At 41.2% G+C, this 16,693-nt stretch overlaps 1 protein-coding gene across 2 annotated transcripts; it reads left to right on the top strand.

Annotated features, from left to right (window-relative positions):
• The first annotated feature begins 652 nt into the window (after nucleotides 1-652).
• TCEANC (transcription elongation factor A N-terminal and central domain containing) lies at nucleotides 653-16,165 on the top strand. 2 transcript variants are annotated; one of them, XM_074145436.1, is made up of 2 exons: nucleotides 653-727; nucleotides 14,249-16,165. In XM_074145436.1, exon 2 carries the CDS (start codon nucleotides 14,257-14,259, stop codon nucleotides 15,337-15,339), a length of 1,083 nt encoding a protein of 360 aa, XP_074001537.1. In that variant the 5' UTR covers nucleotides 653-727; nucleotides 14,249-14,256; the 3' UTR covers nucleotides 15,340-16,165. The 2 variants fall into 2 exon arrangements, with proteins under 2 accessions (XP_074001537.1, XP_074001529.1); XM_074145428.1 differs by lacking the exon at nucleotides 653-727 and adding an exon at nucleotides 1,387-1,509 and having other exon boundaries at nucleotides 14,247-16,098.
• The last annotated feature ends 528 nt before the right edge of the window (nucleotides 16,166-16,693 follow it).

Here is a 16,693-nt window from a genome sequence, read left to right as displayed (position 1 = left end):
CTCCAGAAGGACCGTGTCATGTCCGAAGTTGAAGTTTAAAATCACATGAATATCATCTTTTTCAGGCTCGGGGATGAAGGGAGCCAAGGAGCTTTTCGCGCTTTCCCAAGCAGAGTGTTCCCAAAGCCCTGCTGGCCAGGCCTGCCTCCAGCTCCAGCTCCCGCTCCATCAGCATGGCGGCCGGGCACCAGGGAAGGCCGTGCCCAGCACAGAGGCCCCAAGGCAGCCGCATCCCAGTGCCCTTCACCCCACAGCCGTGTCAGAAACGCAGCAATGCCCAAAACGCGGCGGCAGCCTCAGTGGAAGCTGTGCCCGCACACCTGGGGCTGCTTAGGAAAGCAAGTTATTTCCACGGCTGCTGCTTTCAGCCCTGCTGTGGCCCCGGGGGACAGCGCAGGAGCTCACATTGAATATACCCTCTCCCCCCCCACCCCCATCTTTCCATCCCCATGGCCGTCTGACAACGGGACGCGGCTTCTCTACCCGGGGGCAGCCTCCTGCCCACGGAGAGAGCAAGCGCGGCTTCCAACGTTGAGGCAAGTGTCCGCCTCAGAGCTGGCGACGGCAGGCGGGCGCTCCGCCGGCGCCGGGCCCCAGCGGGAGCCGCGGGCCAGGCCGGGCCCAGCGCGCAGCCGCTCTCCCGCCCGCTCGCAAAGATGGCGGCGGTGGGGGTCAGGCGCAGATCAGGAAGCGGGAGGGAGGCGCCATATTAAGGCCCGCTGTGGAGGTAATAGCGCTGGCCTCGCTGCCGGGGTTAAGGGGGGGAGGTAGTAGCGCTGTGTGTATCGCCAAGGGCAGCGGGGGGGAGGCGCGCAGCTACCCCCCCTCGTCCACGGTGAAGTCGGGGAGACGCTTCCCTGTGCCCTGGCGCCGGGGGTGAGGTCCGGAGGGACGGCGGGCCTCCCGCCCAGGCTCGACTCCTAGGAAGCACAGTCCCCCCCCACTCCGGCCCAGGTCCGGTTTGCCCGGTCGCGCCGTGCTAGCCCCGGCTCGGGCATCGGGGGCCAGAGGGGAGCGGACGCAGCAGTAACAGCTTCCTGAAGAGTGGGGGGCCGCTGGTGGGTGGGTGGGTGGGTGCTTGCTTCTCCTTCTGCCTTGGGTGCGCCACAGGTCTGAGGAGGGGCGACCGTTTTCCCTCTAAGCGGTACAGCAGCGGTGCAGAGTTAAGCTAGGTGGGTCTGAGGCAGTGTGGGAAGAACACATCTGAGGATTGGAGCTTTTCATGAAGGATGTGGAGAAAAACCACGGAGTTAGTGTACCCGTGGCATCGCTGAGGGGTATTTTTGAGCACCGTTGCTGTCTGACCTGGCCCACCCGTTTAATGGGAGTGATCGCAGGCTGATTTGCAGGCCGATCTCCACCTGGTTTCTTGGGCCGGTGTCTGAGATGCAGGTTACAGTGGTGTTGGTCAGCTGCTGGCGTCCTGAGGCTGACTCCAGACCTTCCAGACAAGTTGTCATCTATGGCAGGCTTCCACGTCAGGCAAACCTCAGCTGCTTTCAGACAAATACATACGGCTGGGCTGCTTCTCCCAGCTGTTGTAATTACCCTACTGATTTATATCATAAGTAGATGTAATTCCCATGCACAGAAGAGGCTGACCTTGAAAATTGCAGGATGGATATCTGTGATGGTTGTAGTATGGAAATTTTTAGGTATTTATTTTATTGGTCTTCATGTCGCATTGATGCCTTGAGACAAGTCAAATGCTGGTGTAAATATAGAAAGGAATTAGAGAGTTCACACTTTTCGATGTAGTATTTTTTAATAACTAAATATATATAAAAAACATTTCATTTCACGTGTATTTCACGTCTTATTTCAGCCTGTGTGTCAGGTGTTTTGATCAAGACTCTTAAATGTTTAGGCATGGTGTACTTTAATATGCATAAGTATTCATGGTTTAGCAGAAGGAATTTAAGCACTAATAATATCTTATAAATACTCTTTGATTATATCATACACTTTCTCTGTAAAGGGGTCAGGAAGATACGTGCACTTCTGCATACAAAGGATTTATTTTTAAAGGGGAAAAGTTATATCATTTTTCAGTGGAATACCTGTAAAAGAATGATAAAGCAATATCTGATGTAGGTATGTCCCTGACAGTGGAAGGACACATAGAAATAGTATGGAGCCAAGGCTTAATCAGAAACTGAATGTTAAATCAATAAAAGTCTGTGTTCAACTGACAAATGATCAAAAACTCAGAGAAGCATTATGAATGCTTCTGGTGCACAGACATTGAGTAGAGGGAGAAGTGCATATGTCTGATACAATCCCAGTGGTGTCAAGAGAGAGCGCTTCATGAACTGGAACTGTTAGCATTACCTATATAAGGCAATAAAGTTAAGCTGTGTTGAAGAAACAAACTTTCCCTTGGAAGATATCACAGCCTTACTGAAATTATTTGGCTGGTGTGCTGTCCTAAGTGAATAGAAGTATGTATGTGAACATTTGCATCCATCCAGATGAACAGTTTAGGAGACAAAACTATTGAATTAAAGTAGTTCATTAATAAACAATGACACTAAGCTGCTTAGATTGTAGTGGTATCGTCTGGTATGTTTCTTGGCTGAGGAAGAATGTTTATAGCATCCTCTTGATGTGGGAAAGTAGTGAAATATTCTTCATATTGTCTTTAAAATTTATCAACAATAATAATAAATTATTCTTGTTTTAAAATCTGTTACTGTTGGATAAACATGAATGTTGTCATTTAACAAATACAAATAAAATATCTTCACACGGTGTAGTTTTGATTGGGTAAGGTAGGTGATGTTATAGGAATGGTATTAGCACTTTCTACTTGACCCAGGTTAAGCTGTGCTCTTCATGACAGAGGCATGTTGGGAAGGTGCCAAATGTGCTTCTAACAAGCTTGGGAGTTTTTGTGCAGATGTTAAACTCTACTCTTTAGTTTGCAAGAGACTCTGTTAGTTTATAATCACAAAAACTATTATATGATTTCTGAAAAATTGTGTGCAGCCCCCCAAAAAGCCTGAACACCTTGATAAACTTTGCTCTTGCAGGTCAGCTTAATTAGTGCAAAATACATATGTCACAATCTATCTCCCTACCTAGCTAGGTCGCATTCATTCATGTCTGAATCATCTGCCTGAATTTCATTCAACACTCTTCTTTTGCTATGTGATTTGTCACTTGTGGGCAAAATGGTAATTTATGTTTTTAAAATGTGCCCCCATGTGTCAAAAGCTGGACTTTTGGCCTGCTGGAAGCTCCAGCTTGTACCTCATACTGGCAAGTAGTGGCAAGCTGCTGAGAGAAAAGCTATTCCTCTGCCAGTTTTGATAATGTTTTGTCATAAAAATTTGAAAAACTGGAGAGCCTCATGGAAAATTTGTGTGACCAAACTTGAAAGCATGATTTTGAATGAAGTTAGTTAATACTAAAAAAATCATCTGGTTGTAGATTAGAGAAGCCATGTGTGTGTTTCTTTATGTAAGTGTTTCTTTATGTGAAATGGTGCAAATTTTAAAGCCAATAGAAGCACATGTTATTTATATATAATTTCAAATGACAGCTGTTAATGACAAATCTCTCTGAACTATATATGCATTTTATTATTGCCACATTGAATCATAATATATTAGAATGTACTGTGCATCTGTATAGCTGTCCTATTGTGGAAGAGATTAACTAATACTTCCACTTCATAGCTGCAATCTGTAGCTTGTTGAAACTAAATTTTGTCTCTTTTAACTCCTTAGTAGTATTTTATTAAAAAGGTCAACCGTATCAATAGAAATAAAGATTTCAAATTAGTGGAATAATGCATTACTTTTAACATTTTTCAGGGCTTAAGGTGTTTGTTTAACTCAGATAACCAGTCAGTTCAGTAGAAAAATTCACATGGGTAAGGCAGAAAAGATACAGGAAAAGCTAAAATATCTTCCAGTGAGAATCAGTTTAAGTCTAAACTAAATTATTAATAGAAATGGTCAGCAAGGTGACAGCTCTGCTGGGATGTGTGTGTCCACTGTAACATCAGCTGGAGCTTCTAGAACTTCACACAGCTGTAGCTGTTCAATTTGTAAATAACTTTTTCAGCTTCTTTTTGCTGTGAGACAGGTTAGAAGTGTTACTCATTTGGTGTAGCTATAATATTTTGAGGCTTCTCCTGAGCTCCAGCTAGCACACTGAGGTCAAATGAAGCCAGTGGCTGAGCAGTCTGATAAGGGCAACAGCTTTTCCTATCTCATTAAATCCATGCATGTTTGTTTGATCTTATTAGAAAAACATGCTGACAACTCTACTTCAGGGTTGATCCCTGAGGCTTGATAACTTCATTATGCAATCTATTGATTTTTTTTCCTAATCATTTTTTAAAGGAAATAAGAATTCTATTTTAATTAAAAATGCAGGTTCTAGGAGAAGCAACTCCAAATCAGGATTAAAAATTTGTGTTGTAAAAGAGGCTACTGTGTGCATTCTCACATAAATGCAGTCTTCTCTGCCCTCTCTCCTCTGCAAACTCCCTCTCTTGGGAAGAAAGCTGTGGGAGCATGGTTCCAGTGAGAGAAACAGGGTAGAGACAGTATAGTTCCAAACTGATTAAGAGCACTATAGTTCTAGCAGTCACTGATGTAAAATATCCAGAACAAAGCTATTGGTCTATCAGACTGTCTTCTATGATATCTCTTATCAACAGATGCTGTCCTGGAAAATTTCTTGAAACAATGTTTTACATAGTATTCTTACTTAATTTTCCTTTAGTGGCTCTCTACGGCTCTGTTCTGTTGTGTGCAGAAGAATAAAAGATGCGTTTTGGCTCTGGCATTACATTGATAGCATTTGCAAATGAATAGAGATTTTTGGGGAATGGATTTGCAATAATCTTGAGCACACGTACTCCGCTGCTTCTGGATCTTTGACCGAGAGGTGACTCTCTTGGTTGGTGAGGTGTCCAGTTGTCATGGACATCTGGCAATAGTACTGTTTTATTTTCTCAGTTATTATTGCATTAACTTAGCTTTATTCATGTGGCTGTTCTTCAAAGATTAATTTCTGTGTAGTTCAGAAAGTTTTAGGGGTGGGAGGCAGTCCTGCTGAGAGGCAGGAAGAGCTCTGATTTTTGCCAAGATGGAATAAAAGCCCTGGAAAATGATTTCTTGGTGACATCTTTGATATCCACTCTCCCACTGTAGACAGGATGAAAGAATGTTTTTTGGTCTGGAGGCTGGAGTTTAAAATAGCAATTGATCATTTTAATTGTTTATATGGAATTTAGGTTGCCCGAGGCAAGAAATCTGGTGTTTCCAGGACTGTGCTATGCACCGTTTCTGCTGTAGCATTCACCATGGTTTTGGCAGATAATTTGTTATACTGTTAGGAGTACTTGGCTTCTTATCTTTGTCTTGGCTGTAGACTGGATTTTCTTCTCATTACATAGAATTCCTTGGAGAAAAAAAAATCATCTACATCTGAGGTTGGGCTGAAGAAGAGGATTAGTGTTCAGCCTTCTCTACCCTTCCAAGATTTTCATCCACACTTGAATGCATACTGAGTTTGTCTTGGTTTATCATTGTGAGTTAGCAGTGCTAAGGCAAAATAGGCTATGGCTTTGACCACATAAGGCATATAGCAGAAACAAGGCATTTACCCCAAAATTTTTTTGGAGGAAATCTTTTTCCCAGGGACTGGTTTTGCTTGCAGTTGGCAGCAAGTGTCTCAGGCTGGGATTTTTCTGTTTGTTTTCTTCTGCTTAGGAGGAGAAAAGTTCAGGTTCAACTTGGTATTATTACAGGATGACCATATTTTAAACCTGAGGTACCCGATCTTTTTTCTTTAGGAGCAACTGACTTACAAGATTTTTATTGATTACCGTCATTTATTCTTGTATACACAAGTGACTAGTTATACCATGCAGTGTGAGAGCTCCTAATGATTTGTCAAGAAAGTACCTCATCAGCACAGTATTACAGGGTCTCTTTGTAAATATGGGTCAATCTCTACCTTGTAGCCTTCAGTAGATACTTGCAATTCAAACGGATGTTCTCATGCATTGCTAAAGTTAAGCAGGATGGAAATGCCTTGTGTAGTTGTAGGAGGCATGAGGATGTTTATTTTGTTCTGCACAAAACTGTCATTTGTATTTTTGTTCTTGCATTTCTACAATAACAAAAATGCATTATTCATTTCATAACTTAAGAAAAAAAATCCCTTTTCTTGGATTTCTTACCTCTTGGAACAGCAGAACAGTGCTGACTGAGTACGATTCAGTTAATTTTACAAATATTTGTTCAGCAGCATTTGCCAAATAGCATTAAATCAGGTAGAAACATGGTCAAATTCCAAATTTAAAAAATATTGAATGAAAGAGCAATGTACAGGACAATGACTGGATAAGAGATGCGCCCTTTCCCTCCTGTCTGTATCCCAGCACCTTTGGACTTACAGGGGGTATTTTGCCAAATTTTGGCCAATAGGTACTCTAAAAATGTGAAGTCTCCTAAAAGTCATAGGAAAATCATTTTTTTCTCATTATGCACATTTCACAAGAGTCAATGGGTTTGCTATGCTACAGCTCCCTCAGGTGGTAAAATAATTTCCCATTTGGAATTGCAGCTTGGTTTCTGTGAAACACTTGCTTTCTTGTCAGAAAGTTTTGAGGCTTCCCCAACTTCCTCTTTGCTCTATCTTTTTCTTCTTCCCCCCCCTCAAACGTTGAACATTCTGAACAACTGCTTAGGACTGTGGGGTTATCAGAGACGTAGAGCTGTGGGTTAAAGGGTTGTGATCGTGATCTTTGTTCTGCAGCTGACCTGTTGAACCAGCTTGGGCAGGTCATTTCGCCCTGTAAGCCTCTCTTCTGTCGTCTGAGATCTAGAGAGGATGATAAATATTTGTAGGCTACCTGGAGTATTTTTAATGCCTACTTATCAGTTCTTTTTAATAGTAACTCCTATTTTCAATCAACGATTTTGCATATCTGGCATAGCAGAAAACTGGAAAATCCTTTGCCAGTCAGGTATCTGGCAACTGCCTCAGGCATCACAGACTCCCACTATTCTTTCTACAAAGTAACAAAATAAAGTATACTCATACCTGGTGGTTTTGCCATCATTCCACAAACAGCAAAACCCTGATTCACAGCAGAAACATCGGGAGTTCAAGGAATAGGAATCTGAGCAGGGAAGAACTCAGGCTTGCTATAGCTAGGTTCCAAGTGAACTTTGCCTAGAAAATATACTTTAGTATTACCACTGCATCAGTAATTTCTCATTTCTCCCTTTAAGAACATGAAAAACATGTTTTGTACAGTTGTCTGAGGGGATTGTGTTGTCCCTTGGTTAGAGAAGCAGAAGAGGTGCTTGACATCCAGACTCAATATGAAATGCTACACAGGATTCCCTGTATTAAAGAAGAGCTCTGCCCCTTCTTTTGAAGAAAGTCAGCAGTAGTAAAATAAGCCATTTCATAGCCTTATGTGTTCTTTCTAAGTTCAGGAATCTCTGTTTAATTTCTGATCCTGTAAAATAATGGTTTCTGTCAACTTTGGTGATAAATCCAATCCTTGCTTGATTTATAAGGAAACAAATGCAGAAACAACTTTTTTTTTTTTTTCACTGCACTGGCTTTTAATTTGGAAGCTGAGATGAAATTTATGATTGAGTAGTTAGCTTAGTATATCAGATATGTATATTACTTTTCATCTTGAAGGATCTTAAAATCCTTTGCAAAGTAGTTACACACAACAGAGCCAGTGCCATTCCAAGAATGCTTTCCCCACAGAAACCTCTCTATTGTCACTGATAAAAACATGTTTATTTCCTTTATTTAGTAGTTTCTCTGCTGGCTTCTTGTGCTTCTGACAGTTACCAGTGAATATCCCACTCCATTGAAGTAATTAATTATGGATTCCAGTTCTGTTGTTGTCATATATTTTTGATGACGTTTTTTCTGTTACTTTTACCTAGCTTTGCTTAGTAAGTTTGAAGTTATTTGTTGTGCATGTTGAGGAAAGCATTCACTTAGAAGTGATTGTTTTGGCTCAAATGTGAGTGGTCTGTTAAGTGTTTGGATTTCCAAAATTATTTTAAAATCATTGTTCATATTTTGGTTTCAGTTTGTTTATTTAACTTCTGCCATAACACTTAGGTACTTGAAATCAGTGTTGCAGAAACTTGAAAAAGTCTTTGCATGGCTAAGAAGATCTTAAAATTTCTAATAATTTAATTTATTGCCTTAGTGCATGTGTGGAAAAAGTTTTAAGGTAGAATGTATATACTGCATTTAATCCAATCATGATTGGATTAAACAACCTTTTTTAATACCAGGTAGAGAGTTAAAAAAAAAAAACAAACCATAAGTTATCTTAGCTCTACCTATTAGGAAAAAAAGCATCTTAGTGTGGGGTGATAAGTTAGTAGATTAGATATTAGGAAAACTTTTTACACTGAAAGGGTTATTAAGCATTGGAACAGGCTGCCCAGGGAAGTGGTTGAGTCACCATCCCTGCAGGTATTTAAAAGATGGGTTGACATAGTGCTTAGTGACATGGTTTAGTGATGGTTTTTGTCAGCGTTAGGTCGATGGTTGGCCTAGATGATCTGAAAGGTTCCTTCGACCTAGGCAATTCTGTGATTCTAAGTCAGCTCCTCGGCAGCTGTAGGTGTCCAGTAAGTGTAAGGTAAGTCACTGTGAGCGTGTGGCAGAACAGCTGCATTCTTGCTGCAGATGCCAACATGTGGGCTCCAGCTCCCCTCCCAGGCTTTGTGTTAGTCACCCCAGCTGTCAATGTCCACTCATAGCTGTGGAGCCAAAGGAGTCACTTTCAGCCATACGATTTCTTGTGTGAGATTGGCCACAGAAACGGGTTTGTCTTCACCTTGCCACCCTGGTGGGCAGCCTAGGGTCAGGTGGGTAACCATGAGCAAGAACCACGACCATAAAGCAGACAATATCCATGGACTTGGCAAATGTGATGCCCATCCACAAGAAGGGCCGGAAGGATGATCCAGAGAACTACAGGCCTGTCAGTCTGACCTCGGTGCCTGGGAAGATCATGGAGCAGATCATCCTGGGTGCCATCATGCAACGCATGAGGGACACCCATGCGATCTGGCCCAGCCAGCACGGGTTCACGAGGGGCAGGTCCTGCTTGACAAACCTGATCTCCTTCTATGACAAAGTGACCCGCTTGCTGGATGAAGGAAAGGCAGTGGACGTTGTTTATCTGGACTTCAGCAAAGCCTTTGATACAGTCTCCCACAGTATCCTCCTGGAGAAACTGGCTGCCCATGGCTTGGATGGGAATACCCTCTGCTGGGTTAAAAACTGGCTGGAGGGCCGGACCCAGAGAGTGGTGGTGAATGGAGTTAAATCCAGCTGGCGTCCAGTCACGAGTGGTGTCCCGCAGGGCTCGGTACTGGGGCCAATTCTCTTCAACATCTTTATCAATGATCTGGACGAGGGGATCGAGTGCACCCTCAGTAAGTTTGCAGACGACACCAAGCTGGGTGGCAGTGTTGATCTGCTGGAGGGTAGAGAGGCTCTGCAGAGAGATCTCGACAGGCTGGATCGATGGGCCGAGACCAACGGGATGAGGTTTAACAAGGCCAAGTGCCAGGTCCTGCACTTCGGTCACAACAACCCCAGGCAGCGCTATAGGCTGGGGGCAGAGTGGCTGGAGAGCTGCCTGGCAGAAAAGGACCTGGGGGTGTTGGTCGACTGTCGGCTGAACATGAGCCGGCAGTGTGCCCAGGTGGCTAAGAAGGCCAACAGCATCCTGGCCTGTATCAAGAACAGTGTGGCAAGTAGGGACCGAGAGGTGATCGTCCCCCTGTACTCGGCACTGGTGAGACCCCACCTCGAGTACTGTGTCCAGTTTTGGGCCCCCTACCACAAGAGGGACATTGAGGTGCTGGAGCGGGTCCAGAGAAGGGCAACGAAGCTGGTGAGGGGTCTGGAGCACAAGTCTTATGAGGAGAGGCTGAGGGAGCTGGGGTTGTTCAGTCTGGGGAAGAGGAGACTGAGGGGAGACCTTATTGTTCTGTACAAATACCTGAAAGGAGGCTGTAGAGAGACGGGGGTCGGTCTCTTCTCCCAAGACACAGATGATAGGACAAGGGGTAATGGCTTCAAGTTGCGCCAGGGGAAGTTCAGGTTGGATATTAGGAAACATTTCTTTACTGAAAGGGTTATCAGGCATTGGAATGGGCTGCCCAGGGAGGTGGTGGAGTCACCATCCCTGGAGGTATTTAAGAAACGTGTAGACATGGTTCTTCAGGGCATGCTCTAGTGTCCAAGATTACTGGTTTGTGGTGGGGTGCTGTGTGGGTGGGTGATGGTTTTTGGTTTGGTTGTTGTGTTGTGTGTTCAGGTGGTGGGTGGTGGTTTTGTTTGTGGTGTTTTGTTTTGGTTTTTTTTTTTTTTCTTTTTTTTTTTTTTTTTTTTTTACTGTTGGTTGGACTCGATGATCTCTGAGGTCCCTTCCAACCACTACGATTCTGATTCTGATTCTGATTCTGATTCTGACTTTATGCATGTGTGGATCCTCATTCTGCAGTATTAGAGAGGAAGTTTTCTGGGAAGCATAGTCCTCAATGAAAGAGCAAAACAACCTAGCCTTTGTTGCAGGGTAAAAGTGTATTCATGGACAAATTATCAGCAGAGCACCTTGTTCTGTAGTAATTTCTTTGCATGTCCATAGTCCTTAATACTAAAACCTGCATACTGTACACTAAATCTTTAGAATTCATGAAGTCACCGTGCATGTGGATAAGTATATCTTATGTGTAGCATAATACAATACATACATAGATAGGTACAAGAACTGAAGAAAATTACATTCGAAGTGGAGCACATTGGAAAGAGCAGAACTGATTTGAAGGCATAGGGCAATCATACTGGTTGAGCATGTAACTGTCACCAACTCTGCCCTAGATTGCACGAAAACCAGTAAATGCCAGCAGATCATCGTTTTCTAATGTCAGCTACTTAGTACTTGTGAGACAGGGAACCGTCCTGCTGTAGTAATGACCTTCTACGTAAGGAAATGCCTTTTTCTACTCTCACAGCCTCTGTGTTCCTGCAGCAGAACAGATGCGAGGACGCAATTATGTGTGCTTTTCCGTATAATGATGCATAGAGTTCAACTGCTGTATTTGAAAAATGCATCCTGTTTCTCCGATTCTGAAACATCTGGAGTAGTATATCAGTTTCTGTAAAAGCCATTATTGACTTTGCAGGACTTCAAAATGTCAGACAAGGAGCTTTCTAAATACAGACCAAGTGAATGCAGAGATCGTTCAGTGTGGAGGTCAGGTTGGTCTTGTAGTTCGGGATTATAGAAATTGATGGAGCTTTTTTCTCTCTCTGTGTCCTTTTGTTTTGTGGAGCTTTGAAGCCGTACCTAAAATTTGAACTTATTTCTGTCAAGCAGAAAACAAGTTAGCCAGGCTGGCGGTCATAGAGAGCAACAGAGCGTGCAAGTTACCCAGCTGTATCACTTGTCCCTCCTCTCCCCCGTTCTGAGGAGATTTGATCATGGAAACAGTGATGGTGCAAGAAATCTGCTTATGGGTTTCTTTTAAATATGGACATGTGTAGCCAGCCTTGTAGCAGTCTCTATCAGGCAGATGACATTTTCTGGAGTAGAATCAGGATGCTTGCAGCTTCAGACAAAACACTGGTTTTGTGCCCAAATTTAGAAGACTAACTCCTAAGAAAAGAGGAACGCTTAACACTTACAACACACCTTTCATTTCTGCATTCTACATTTAATTCTCCTTTTCAGCAAACAGGAGAATAGTGTTAGTTGTATTAACTCTTTTTGTGTGTAAATTTGCACATAGCAATGCACTGACCATTTTTTGGTCTAAGGACTTGATAAAGAGGAATCAAAAGGAAATCTTATTCAAACCATGAGACTCTGCATTCTGAAATCCCCCCTTTCTTTTCATTTAACACGTCAGAATATATGGGAGCATGATTTAATAATGCTATGGCTGTGAGAAAATAGGTACTTTTTAGGATATCAAGGGATTTGTCCTAAGAATTGCCAAAAATAGCAATTAGGAGTTTGTAATGTCACTGTTTTGAAACTGTTCTGCAGGTGTCACTCTCCTTGATTTGCCCTGCCTTGATAACCAAACTGCAATATGATGCCAGAGCAAGCAAGGGAAAGGGCAGTGGTGGGGACCTCAGTTAAAAGTTTACTAATCTGACTTGCTTCTCCGTTAGCAGCTATAAAGAGAAACTTTTGGAAGAGATATAACGTGATCTCTTGCATAGCAAGTGAAAGGTTGAGGGTCATGTAGGAACCAGAATGACATTTTGAGCTCAAGATCCACTAAGTTATGTCAGGCTCACTTACTTAAACTTCCTGCAGAGTAACCCCACACCGATGTGTTTTACTGTTTAGTAATTGAAGAAATCCCTAATACCAAGTTATGGTGACATATAAAAGTTCCTTGAAAGGCCTGAAAACACTGACATCTCCACCAGGTGCTTGAAAAAGTCATTTAGGTCGGTTGTTTTTGGTCAGATACCATGCCCACATTAGCTGGTTAATTTTATTCTTTTTGAAGTAACAAAGGCTTGAGGGAAAAGTCTGAAATGAAAAAAACACAATTCACAGGTATCCCATCTGTCTGCTGTAGAAGCCAATATTAACTAAAACTATGTGAGTGTGCAAGTTTTCTTAAACTTTCTAACTTTGTATGTTTTATGGGTTATCCTTAATGCATATATCTAATTTGTGGCAAAACCAAACAAATTTGTGAAAAATATAGCTGTGCTACACATTGCTCCCTACTCCAAATTAGTCTTCTAATGCCAAAACCTGTGTATTTGACTTTAACTAAAGGGTTTTTTACGGGAAGCCAAGTGGAAACTTACAGATTTTACTGAAAACAAAACCACGGATAGCCAGAAGTCTCAGCATTTATTATAAGGATTTGTGAAAAAATCTTGGTGAGGTAGGTTATAGTTGCAGGAATGACTGATTTTAGAAAAACAAAAACCAATCGAACACACAACCCCCAAAAACCAGCAACCAAAAAAGCACCTTACAATGTGGAGTTTTTGGACCCACTGCAATTCTGTTATTCTGTATCATTACAACTTGTACTGAGTTTATTTGTAGTCAGGTGCTTGAAAACTGTGAAAAATGGAAAAAGAGGTTTAAATACAGGCTCCCAAAAGTTGAGACAGACATTAGTTTTTTGAGGAGGGTTATTTTGTATATGCATTCTGGAAAGATGACAGCAATGATCACCCTGAGCTTGAAGTCTTGCAGTAAATTTCCAACGTCATTGCAACATTCAGATTAAATTAGTGCAATGTTTACTTACAAGTCTGCCTTTGGAGATTGTTGGGAAGCTATTACAGAACGTATTCAACAGTGTAAGATCATTACATTATTCAAATACCTGTTATAGCAGAAGGTCCCAGACATTTAAATTTCTGTGACAGAAAAATAAACTGATTTTTCCGAAAACATCATTCTTGATAAATTAAATTTGTTGACACCGATACTGTAAAAATACTTCTGATATTTTTATTGTTTCTCTGTATGTATGAGGAGGGGGAGATACGTTGCCTGTAAAGCCTCCTTTTTATTTTTTGGAAAGCATATCATTTGGTAACAGTGTCTAGAATTTAAACATCAACAGCTGATCATCTGGTGGTTTTGATGAAAAATGCTGAATTTCAGAACTCATTACTTCTTGGTAGTCTGGCTGTACCAGAGCCTAGTAATGCAAAAACACTACAAAGCCTATCTGTAACCTCATACAGCAGAGTGGTTGCGTACTTACCTACCTTCTTGTAGTAGTTGAGAATCTCCTTGTGAACATCCGTTGTGGTGGGCATGCGTAGAAAAACAAGTGTGACAAACTTTTTTGCTAGCAGTGCCTTTGTTAGTGTGGTTTTTGGCAAGACACTGTGCTTTTCCTTAAAAATTAGTGTCATGCTCTACTTTTAAAATTGTTAATCCTACCCCAGCATAAGTCCCTGTGGGCTCTCCTTTCTGCCAATATTTTCCTTGCATGAGTTAGACTAACATGCACACTTGCATTTTTCCAGAACCCAGCTCCTCTGCCTTTTGCATTTGCTCCATTAACTCTACACAATTTCAAGAAAAAGCTGGCAAAACCAATGATGTGTACAAATAAAATAGTGTAAAATGACATAAAATAAAAAGAAAACCTTAGGGAATATACAGAAAATGAATTAATGTCACAACTGCAATAAATAATGATTAACATTTTTTCACTTTCAGGTTTAAAAATGTCTGACCAGAAAAATATTGTACACAGAGCCCACTGTATTGAAAAGCTACTGTCTGAGAACAATTTCCAAGATATTGAGGATCATCTGAAAGAACTTGAAGATGTTGATATGACTATAGAATATCTTCAGGGGACAGAAGTTGCCAAGGCTGTATACAGGGTACTCAAGAGCTGCCCTTCAGCAGGGTTGAAAAAGAAAGCGAAGCAGTTATTATCAAGGTGGAAAGGACTTTACAAGAATAACTGTGTTCGGTCAGTGCCAGTTAAAAAGTCAATTTCTGTGTATGTGAAAGAGGAAATTGAACATCTCAGCGTCGTTCCTAGAGAGCAGTCACTACCTGAAAGACCATGTCAGCAGGAGGCATTAGATGCTACTAGTTCTAAAATTTTGGTCCCGTCGCAAACTGTTAAATATGTGGAACATAATGACACAGAAGGCAGCATGAATCAGCTTGCTTCTTTTGAGGAGCAACACGCTGATAATGAAGATTCTAAACCTCTTGTTAACGAAGCAAGTCTGCAGCAGGATCCAATGAGAGATCTGAGGTGTAAATGTACAGATCTTCTTTATAAAGCTTTGACTGGTTCTGCCAAAGATGAAAAAGAATCTGATAAATGGCTAGAGCTAGCTAAAGAAATGGAAGAACATATTTTTGCTCTTCATGCAAAAAGTGACAAAAAGTATAAAAATTGCATCAGAAGCAAAATTTCTAACCTGAAAAACCCTAAAAGTTGCCACTTAAAAGACAACCTTTTTTCGGGGACGTTGAGTCCAAAGGCTTTTGCTGAGATGACAGTGATGGAAATGGCTAATGATGAACTGAAACAACTCAGGGCTCTGTATACAGAATCATCTGTTCTGGAACATCAGCTTCCACAAGTTATTAATGGTACACAGACAAACAAAATAAAGTGTAAGCGCTGTGAAAAATTTGATTGCACTGTCACTGTGATCGCCAGAGGAACTCTCTTTCTTCCAGGTTGGGTGCGAAACACAAATCCAGATGAACAAATGTTGACTTACGTTATTTGTAATGAATGTGGAGAACAGTGGTATCACAGCAGATGGATTTGTTTGTAACACTATCCCTCTTTAGTAAGCGGGTTAGAAACACGGATACGAGAAACATGGATATCCCTCTTTAATAAGTGGCTTGAAACGTGGATTTCATCTCTGTTGAAACTGCATGATTTAAAATTTTGTGTTGATATTATCTAGATGCTGTCACTAAAAAGTGCAAAATCAGTTTTAAAAAACTGCTAAGTTATTTTTGAAGATTACTCCAATAAATCTATGTGTTTTTAAGTAATGTCAATATGTAAAGAAATAAAAGAAAAAAGGGAAAAAATAGTAACATCGTGTCTGAGAGAGGAATATTCACTAGTCAATCCATTAAAAATACTCCAAGTGCTGCAATTTTTTTCCCCAAGATACTGAGTACTTGGAATTTTCATTATCTTCAGCAGGAGTTCTCCCACAGAACATAAGTTTTGTTTACAGTAAACAAACTGTTTTCAAAACTGCAGTTCACATACTTGTGTGTGTTGCAAAATGTTCAGCATGGGTTCACTCCTTAGTTAAATCACTTTTTGCAAGTATGTGTTAGGTTATTAAGTTAGTTTGAGAGGAAAAAGTCTAAAAGGAAAAAAGGAATGAAAGAGTGTAAAAGGGAGAGAAGGCAGCTAGCAAATGAACGCAAGAATAAAATTCTGCTTTACCTTTTTATAGCTACTGGGAGGAAAATATAACTTGTGACAATGTGTTTTCAGTTCAGATTTACAATGTAAGATGGTGTGTCCTGCAATTGTTAAGAAATTAATGCAAGATCAGACAATGGTTTATTTCAGAAAGTAAATAGATTATTAAATTTATCTTTATTTAATAAATAAAGGTATGAAGTTAATAGAAGTTGATCATTTCTGAGTGGATATCCTCTCTTGAACTTGGACATCTGTCCTGAACTGGGCAAATTAGTATTTTTATATAGTGCGGGTTACCCAGAGAAACTGAATAGAAGGAAATCAAATAGCTACAGTTTTTATACAGGCTTTTGTTGCAGAGTAAACAGGATTCCCACTGGCTGCCTACTAGAAGCGTTCATTTATCAAAAAATAACACCTTAGCGTTCTTCTCACTCAAGTGTTAGCCCTGGTTGTTTGGGTTTTTTCTGGAAAACTTAAAAGTTGCTTCAAAATCAGCTATCTGAATACTTTGAATGGAGCATATATCAGAAGTCAGAGAGATGTTTCTTTTCTGGGAGAACTAGCCGAGTATCTTTCACAGCTGTCTGTAGAAGACTGTTCATACTGTGTGTCCCTGTTTTGGTTTCTTCACTGTTTCTGAGTTACTGTAAATATTTAAATGAGAGGAAATAGGTCTTGCATTGAGTCCTGATTTTCTGAGATGTGAGTGCATCAGCTCACAGACCTAAGGA

Source organism: Numenius arquata, chromosome 1 (assembly GCF_964106895.1).
Source record: "Numenius arquata chromosome 1, bNumArq3.hap1.1, whole genome shotgun sequence".
Taxonomy (NCBI): domain Eukaryota; kingdom Metazoa; phylum Chordata; class Aves; order Charadriiformes; family Scolopacidae; genus Numenius; species Numenius arquata.
This window is presented reverse-complemented; position numbering and strand designations above follow the sequence as displayed.

Excerpts from the sequence above, each read along its gene's own strand:
- TCEANC (XM_074145428.1), top strand. The coding sequence starts at position 1,463 with ATGGCAGGCTTCCACGTCAGGCAAACCTCAGCTGCTTTCAGACAAAT. Across the intron at positions 1,510-14,246 it reads TCAGCTGCTTTCAGACAAAT|AGGTTTAAAAATGTCTGACC; the intron begins ACATACGGCTGG and ends TTTTTCACTTTC.